This window comes from Melanotaenia boesemani, chromosome 21, assembly GCF_017639745.1.
Source record: "Melanotaenia boesemani isolate fMelBoe1 chromosome 21, fMelBoe1.pri, whole genome shotgun sequence".
Lineage (NCBI taxonomy): Eukaryota > Metazoa > Chordata > Actinopteri > Atheriniformes > Melanotaeniidae > Melanotaenia > Melanotaenia boesemani.
In genome coordinates, this window is record NC_055702.1 from 17,304,271 (window position 1) to 17,313,230 (window position 8,960).

Here is an 8,960-nt window from a genome sequence, read left to right on the forward strand (position 1 = left end):
GGACATAACATGCAACCTCAAACCACACAACTGCAGTTACTGTGTTTTATCCTCCCTTATGCAAACATATCTATTATTTTGTCGCACTTTGTTAGCCAGTTTTGTCTTTTTCAACTATTGTTTACATATTCAGTTTTTTAAGTAATAAAAAAAAGACTAATCATTTATCCAATCACTTTATATCAGTAATTTAAAAAGTTAAACATAACCATGTTGCTCTAATTATTTAATTAAATAAAAACTTTTCAGAATACGGTCAGAAATATTTAAGTCACAGTAAAGCTTTGCCATGGAAAAATACACGTGAATCACCAGAACAGCTAGCTGATAATAACTAAAGGTTTGGATTGAATAAAAGAAACTAAATTAGCATTTAACTTATTTTAATCTAAAGCAACATTGATATGGTTTTACTTTTCATGTGTTGCATTTGCAACTTGTCACATATTTCTGATACAAATAATTATGTGTAGAAAAGACAATAATAAACACCAGGTCAAAGCCAATAATTTATATTAAAAGTATTTCTGAACCATCAGATGTTTATTTTATTTCATGTCTAGTTATATCAGAAGCTGAAAAGTAAACATTTTCTGTTTTCTTTCCTTTTTTTTTTTATAAAAAAAAAGCAGATTTTAATGGTTAAATCTGTGCAAACCATATATTTAAAAGCTTCATTGTTTCAGAACACAAAGATGAACATACATTCTACTGACAGTGACCACAGGAAGTAGTAGTAGTATTTCCATTATTTGCACATGTATGTATGCACAGGAATATTCACAGGATGTCCTGTGGCAACAGACTCAGTGCAGAGAGTAGTACTTGTACAGGAAAGACACTGAAAGGGACATCCTCACAATACAAGATTTTAATACAACAATGACGTGACAAGGACAAAAGTTGGAACTAACTGTTCAATCCGGTCCATGTTTCATATGGTCCAGGAATTTTACACTATCCAAATCCATTATACAGATTTATATGTATAATGTTTGTATTTGTACAGTCATCCAAAATGTGTTCTTTTTTCCCCTTGGTTTGGCTGAATGTTCCGGGATGTAAAAAAGAAAAAGAAAAAGGAATAATAGTGAAACACCTGCAATAGTAGCCTTTGAGCTAAAAGGACATCCTTCAGCAGATCATCGGGATCATCCATATCCGGCAGGCTGGCGCCCTGTGCCAGTAAACATCTGGGACACAATTTCCACCAACCATTGTACTCCAGTCTCGGCAAGGACAGGTGAGTGGGTGGAAGTACAAGTCCTTCTCTTCACGTGTATTTTTCCTTACGTTTGGAATTTAAGTTTCTCACTGTTGATGTTATGATCACGACTCCGGATTCAGTGCTTGTGAATCTTGTAGCTGCTTTTTTAAGCTCTTATCCAGCAGCACCAAACTCTGCACGGCTAAACTCCGGCAATCTCCATCAGTGTCTCCTTCAGCGACATCTGTGAACAGAAACAATGCAAAAAGGATTAGAAACAGCTTTCACCCGTGATGCAAAATTTAGAGTCTGTGAAAAGTGAGGCATGCCCTTAACACAGTGTCACTCAGCACTATGCTACTTGAATGTAATATGCCTTTTCACCTCCTGAGGGATAAAAATAAATAAATGAAAACCCAGCTGTTTAGCCAATCACGTCATATTTAGTCAAGTAGTACAGGAAATCCTTGTTTTTCATCTGCTTCCCAGAAATGCTCAGTCCAGCTGTATGTGTATGCGTTTGTACATAAAGGTGTGTTGCGGAAGCGATATTGCTGACAGACTTACATGATGCAGGTGCAGCTGCATCCCATAAAAGAATAGTCTTATCTATATTTATTTATACGGACAAGGGACATTAAATGGTAGTTACCCATGAAATTGGAAACTCTTTTTTCTTTTTTTTTACCTGCAAGCCATGTTCTAGTCTCAAACAGCTGATCACCAAGGTCCACCAGTAGGTTTTGACTGGGCATGCTCAGAAATACAGAACAGACAGCAAAGAGGATGCCTCGTCTCACCATCCTGTAACAAACAGAATTAACGTTACAGACTTAAAGGAGATAATTCAGCTTTAATGTCCTTTTTTCCTAACAGTGCAAACATGCCAGAAGAGGGCTGCATCCACACAGTAGGAGCCATACTCTACAGTATTGTTAGTTCTTCACTTAATTTACACAGAGACAAATATGGATAAGACATACTGGTCAACATGATACCGAACTGCCCACACAAAGTCAAGCAAAGCACAACCCATCTGTGCAGCTATCTGAAAAAAGAAAAAAAGAAGGGTTAGCTTGATGTACAGCATTTCTACAAAATGTATATATACCTGAAAGCCACAGTATCTAAGCTAGAGTTTTGCAGCACTACTTGACCATCTAAATATAACAAAAATAATATTCAGCTGTACAGTGAGAATATGCTACACTAGATAAATGGTGATACTACCGGTGCATTGGCTGCCAGGTGCATAAAGAGGCCCAGAGTGTGGATCAACCTGCCCAGGACCAGGTGGTCACTCCCCAGTAAGTCAAAGGTCACCTGGGGCCTGGCAAAAAATGTAGGAACACTTAATCATACAAAGTATGATCCTGTAGTTATTAAATTTGCTGCATAAAGTTAATACTTGTCATAATTCCTGAGTAGAGGAAAGAAGAAATATCCAGCTACAGGGGCAAAACGGTTCGGGGAGGCCTTAGATGCAGGTTGCGTGGCACCCTGCAGAAACAAGGCAGAAATTTAATGAAGAGAACAGGAGGATCATTCCATTTACTCAAATGGAAGATAGAAATATCAATCTTTAGGTACCTTAGAGATGCGTCTAGTCTTGCTTTGAATCCGCTTTTCTACTACTTGTTGCCAGTGAACAGGGTTGTCACCTGGGTATGAAGCGAGCTCAGTGGTGGTAGCAGTGCCAGTGGATGGAGCTATTTTGTCAGTGTTTGGTTTAGAGAGCTCCTGAGCTGCCAAAGCAAGGACCTACCATACCAGAACAAGGTCAGTATTACGATTATAATTATAAGGTGTACGGCAATGACTGAGCTTAAACTTTGGGGTAAAACTATTATTTTCACCTCCAACATGTCAAGCCGCTGGCGGAGACTGTAGTTCAAGGAGTAAAATTCTGTTGTCAAATACTGAGTAACCTAACAGAAAAAACACAAAAAATACTATTTTGGTTTTAAAAAAAAAGACTGGATTGATGTTTAAAGCATTGACAGTTTGGTGTAAAAAACACTCATTTTGATGACAGCAGGTAAATTAATTGTAGAATCATACAGGAATAGTGTCAGTGACAGTGAGAGCCACCATAGTTGCCTGTCTGAGACCAAGAAAGCCATTAATGCTGTGTTTATCTTCCATGTGAAGAAGCACTTTGGTCATCTGGACACTGATCTGAAAACAAATAAACATGAACTGCAATTTCAAGAACAATCTATAGAAAAAATTTATTTCATGATTAAGTGACATCCTGAAGAAATCTCATTATACCTCCCTTGCTGCAAAGACATTCTTCCGTACCAAACTCTCAGCAACTCTCAAACTAAGCTCCAAACGCTCTGGATCCTCAGAAGATATTAAAGCTGGAATGGTTGACATACAGGAAAATATTACCATTGTGAACAACTGCATTAATGCGTCACCTGAGACAAAGAACAGAGATTAATGGAGTCATACTTTCCAGACAGTCCCGGAGGTAGCGAGGAGAGGATGCCTGACTCATCTCCTGATCTCCAGACATATCATACGGGGTGAGCTCATCATCACTGGATTGATAGCAGGGGTGAGGTGAACAACAGATTTTTACAACCCCTTCATGACATAAAACTGTAAGAAATTCAAAGGTTGATGACATTTCTGACTGTATAACTGAGTGAATTTTTACCTGTCAAGGTCTGAGTCTGCATTCGATTTTGATGGCTGAGATCCTGATTTGTTTTGTGATAACACATTCTGCGTGGGTGGTACCGCTTCATTGGTCTCAGAAGAATGAAGTCTGCAGACAACAGATTACATTAAATACAGTCAGTGCCCTCTGACATGATTACAAGTAAACACTCATGGATACTATAAGTACAGAAACTAAGATTAGCGACAGAACAGTATGAGGGCTTAGAATATCTTTCTTTTCCATTTCCCTGTTGCAGCAATACAAATTTAATTAAAATCCAATAAAAACTTAACATTAACATGATGTTGCACCAGGACTACTAAGCTTTTGGTTGTATAAAGAACATTTTTCCATAATATAGAGGGAAATTAATGGCATGAGTGCATTCACCGTCTCTGTGTGCTACACAACCTGTTTTTGTTTTTAACTGTTAATAATTTATACAAAACATCCCTGCAGAAATTAAAGGATAACACACCAGAAGGAGAAAATATATATAGGAAAATAGAGGGTGTCAAAAGTCAGTTAGTTTTCAGCTTTTCTCAACAACATCTTGTGCCACACTGCTGACATCACCATTGGTGCTTGTCCCTTACATGGTAAGGTACGGCTTGCTTTCTTTTTGGTTTCCAGTATATTGAACCAGTATTATATGGTTCCAAGCATGTAAAGCCAATACCATATGATGATGCTGAAACACCCACAGAGCATTGATTGGTAAGACTTGTTACCTGTGGGCGTAACAACTGCACAGCTGTACACACACTAACACATTTCCTTCTTCCTCAAATTCCAGCTCACAATTTATAACATAAATTATGGATATTTATGCACACAGATCAGACATGAACACGACTAATGAAAACATGAGCATGAGTCTGAATTTACATACAAATTTTTGTTTATCCTCAGAGGCAGCAGAGTTGTTATGATCACTGCCACCTGATATTTGAACTCCTCTGAACTATAAGCCAATCACAAACTTTTTGTCAGTGTAAATAACTATCCTGTGCTCCTAACTGTAAGTGTCGTTGGAAAAAAATGCATTTAATCAATGTATCAATGTTACCACAGCTTCACACACACTTGGCTGGAGTTTACGCGCCATCCTCTGCTATCTAGACAACTTTATGAGGCATCATCCACCCTGTCACTGTGAGACTCCAAACTCAGAATCCCAGAGCTTTGTTGTGTTCTTGCATAAATCACTTTTCAAGGTATAATTGGTGTAATTGTTTATTTGTTCTCATTTAACAAATACACTGATCAACATCTCAGACCTACCCATTCACAGGCTCAGGCTCGGAATCTGGCTCATCACATGTGCTGGGATTCATAAGAGAAAGGAGCTCATGAGTTTCTTCATCCTGATTGTACTGAAACACAACACAAAACAAACTCAGACACAATTCAGTGAGCTTACTGATAAAATGTTATGAAGCCAAATGAAAAAACTCATTAAAACTCAGAAGGGGCATCTTGACTTCCTTCAGTTATGTACTGATTGTACCTCAAATTTGAGCTTGGCTCCATTGATATCCATGCGGGAACTCAGGCACTCTCCTACCACCATGCCCATATTTCTGATACGCACCACACTGCTGTCCAGATGGCTCTGCATACCACTCAGCATACACTGAAGTAGCTCTAAGAAAAGGCACAAAACAGTTACAGCAAACTAAACATAGGTTAGTTTTAACAGCATTACTTGGGATGCTTCTGCAGCTACACAGCTACTTAGGAGTTGCAGTCACAGCCAAACAGATCCATTATTTCCAAATGAATGAGCTGTACTTTAAGTCTCCAAATACAATACTAGTTTTGAACACTGGAAATTTTGTGTAAACTATTATCTGATGAAGATCAAGTGAATGCTTTCAAACTGTTACTATATAATGGGTCATATAAATGGATAAAGATTGACAGATCTTCCTAGTCCTTAAAACACACATAATAAGATTGTCATCCTAACGTGTTATATTACCAGAAAGTAAGCCTGCCATCATAATTGCATTACAGATGGTAGAGTTGTACCTGAGCGAAGTTCCTGTAGCTCAGAGTCCTTCAGCAGACTCACACTCAACAGTAAAGCTTTGCTCACGTAGAGCTGTTGCTCTAAAGGGGTGTGCTTCACTGCACTGGGGTTTGCCCAGGCCTGCAATACAGACCGTAAAACCTGATAACACAAATAAAGTTAATGTCAAAATCCTTAACAAACTGCAAGTCAAATATCACTATATTTATATAATATTTGATTTAATGCAAAAACCTGCATGAGAAGTGGCCTTCGATCTTTGTCTGCAGCCAGGTAGCCCAAAATAGTTCTCAAGACTTGGGTCTGCAAAAAACGTGATATAAATCATATCACTCATATGTACAGCAAATATGATTCGCTGCCATGAGGTAAGTTATTCTGTTACCTTGTATTTATATTGCAGTAAGAGAAGTTTGTGGGTCATGACAAACTGAGCTTTTTTATTTGTTAACACTAGATTTCCAATGATCCTCCCCAAAGCATCAGGCCTGAAGGGAAATAGTAAAAATAAAATTATTATTATATTTTTTAAAGGCACGCACAAAACTGATTTTTGATTTAGTGACTAAGGCAAAGCCCAGTTTGAACACCTCACCCACTGACAGCCTGGACAAGTCCATTGAGAACACTTTCCATCCATCCCTGAGGAACGTTCTCCATCAGCTTCCAGCAGACCCTCTGCCACACCATGTCTGAGCGAGTGCACAAAGACAGCCGAGGAGCCATCACTGCAAGGACCGAGACTATAGAAAGACAAGAATGTCATAGGTGGCTGAACAAGATTCTGTATTACAATGTTCACTGCAAATAACCACACACTGCAAAAGTTAACACTGCAAAGTTTTACATATTTAAAGCTCATCACATTATTATCATCAGTTAGAAAAAATAAGCAGTTACCAAAATACCTGCAGTGTGAATGTTGTAACATTATGGAAAGGAGGACTAAACAAATTACTAAAACTCTATTTTTTTTAAATAGCCATCAATAAACTCACCACTGTGACCATGGATACACACTTTTCCGAGCGTTTGAGCCACAAAAGTCAAAGAACAGTCTGTCCCATCTGTGAATGAAAAATACAATTTACAAAACAAACACACAAACCCAGATCGAATGACAAATGTCCTGTATAGGATTAAATCATAACATAATGTCAGTGATGTAACCTCTGAGTGCCTGACAGGTCCTCTCCAGAGCAATGACCATGTCTTTTGCTAGCAGTGGGTAGTACTCCTGAGGAAGAAAAAGGGGTCTGTTGTTTGGATGTAATTTGTTGGCTGTGATGTCTGGCAGCGCAATTATACGACCCACTAAAGTCTCTCTAAACTGAGGGGAGTCTGAGGGAGCTGTCTGCAGACAGTAGGACCACAGCAGGTCAGCGAGACGACCACTTTGAAGGAACTTCTCAATGATGCTGACAAGGTGGTTGAGGCTTGTGGAGGGTCTGAATAGGAGACAATATATAATTAATATTATTATGAGATTAAACAATATATAATATTATTTTACTGCCCACAGACACCCACTTCAGTTGTCCTATTGCCTCCATCAGCACCAACAATGCTTGCTCTGGAGGGCCTCTGAGGAACAGCCCGTCCCATAACTTTATGCGGTGTGCAGCTGAAAGGCTGTGCAACCAGTCAGCCTGGATGTTGCTGACAAGAAACTGAAGAGTACGACTGTAGTGAGCTCTCCTGAATTCTGCCTGCTCAGCTGAAGTTTTTTTGCTCTCCGGTCCTTCATTCAAATAAGAATGGAAAGTCTGAAGAGCGCTGATAATGTCTGTACAATCCGTGGATGTTGAGAGTGTGCGGAAGCACTGGGCCACCGTTAGTCGAACTTCAGTATTTGTCAAAACTGAGTCCATTTTTATATAAATAGCATCCAACACGACCTCCTGCACAAAACAAAAACAAAAATAGTAAGAAAACGCAACCCACCATAACAGAAATAAAAGATGACCAAGTGTTTGGGTGACATTTCTTTGGCAAGCCTCTGTACCATGAAGAATGAAGTCCCGTGAATTGAGCAATTTGTTTAATTTGTTGGCCTGCTTAAATATACAAGCACGTGTTCAATATTACCAAATAAAAATGAAGAACATTCTTAAGCTTTTGCCGAAATAACGTTAGTCATATCGTAGCATGTCGTTACCTGTTGAAATATGCTGCGAAAAATGACAGCCCCACAACAACTTTGCCGCACGGGCCGTCTTGGTACTTCACCAAAATAATACCGGGCGGAGCAAATACGACTATATCAGTTCCGGACATGTCCTTCCGGTGTTGCGTTCAAGAAACCAACGCTTTCAGTAATGTAACATCTCAGCGTACTCTTACCTTGCAAACAGTATTATTTGCTCAAGTATATCTATAATGTCTTATTTTATATCGCGCAATAAAGTGGCCAAAAATAAGACTAATGAGCCCTCGACATACTATAAATGCCAGTGATCAACAGTCTTTTTTAAAGCCCGTTTACTTAAGACCTCCAGCCCATGATATAACCATATATATCCAAATTCATATTAAGTGGAAATTAGAGCCTTGACATTAATGACAGCCATATGCTATTGGATGCTTTTAATTTTTTTTCTTTACTTATCAGCTCAAGTGTAGGAGTTTAACCTTCTATTGTGTAACAAGAGTTGATTTTTAATCGTGATAAAATTGATAGAATATTGACTTATCTGATACCCTTCTCTCCTTTACCTGTCCAGATTTTATGGTGTCCTAAATGTTTGTTCTATTCATCAGCTTTAGTCCTATATGGCAAAATAAAATAAAATAAAATAATATAATATAAAATAAAATAAAATCTGGGGGTCTAATAAATTAATCCTAAAATCCTATTATCAATTTGTTTCCTCAAATATTTACCACAACAGGTGAGCCTTAAATTTACACACACATATAAATTGTCCCAGGTTGACTATTTTGCCCTTTTAAAAATACCTATTGGTGTCGTGCCATCACTGGAAAGCTTGATAAGCAATCTTTATAGCTAGGTATAACCTAACCTAATATTAGAATATAAGCAT

General features: G+C 38.3%; 1 protein-coding gene across 1 annotated transcript; it reads right to left on the reverse strand.

The window, feature by feature from the left end:
• Positions 1–624: 624 nt before the first annotated feature.
• On the reverse strand, positions 625–8,147 carry telo2 (TEL2, telomere maintenance 2, homolog (S. cerevisiae)). The gene is made up of 21 exons (XM_041974612.1): positions 8,075–8,147; positions 7,447–7,817; positions 7,087–7,364; positions 6,915–6,983; positions 6,512–6,659; positions 6,302–6,404; positions 6,151–6,219; positions 5,916–6,057; positions 5,392–5,528; positions 5,166–5,257; positions 3,876–3,986; positions 3,668–3,756; positions 3,482–3,573; positions 3,269–3,385; positions 3,064–3,135; positions 2,798–2,968; positions 2,616–2,707; positions 2,438–2,537; positions 2,191–2,255; positions 1,896–2,011; positions 625–1,451 (listed from the first exon to the last, which is right to left on the reverse strand). The coding sequence occupies exons 2-21, from the start codon at positions 7,785–7,787 to the stop codon at positions 1,330–1,332; spliced, it is 2,526 nt and encodes an 841-aa protein (XP_041830546.1). The 5' UTR covers positions 7,788–7,817; positions 8,075–8,147; the 3' UTR covers positions 625–1,329.
• Positions 8,148–8,960: the final 813 nt, after the last annotated feature.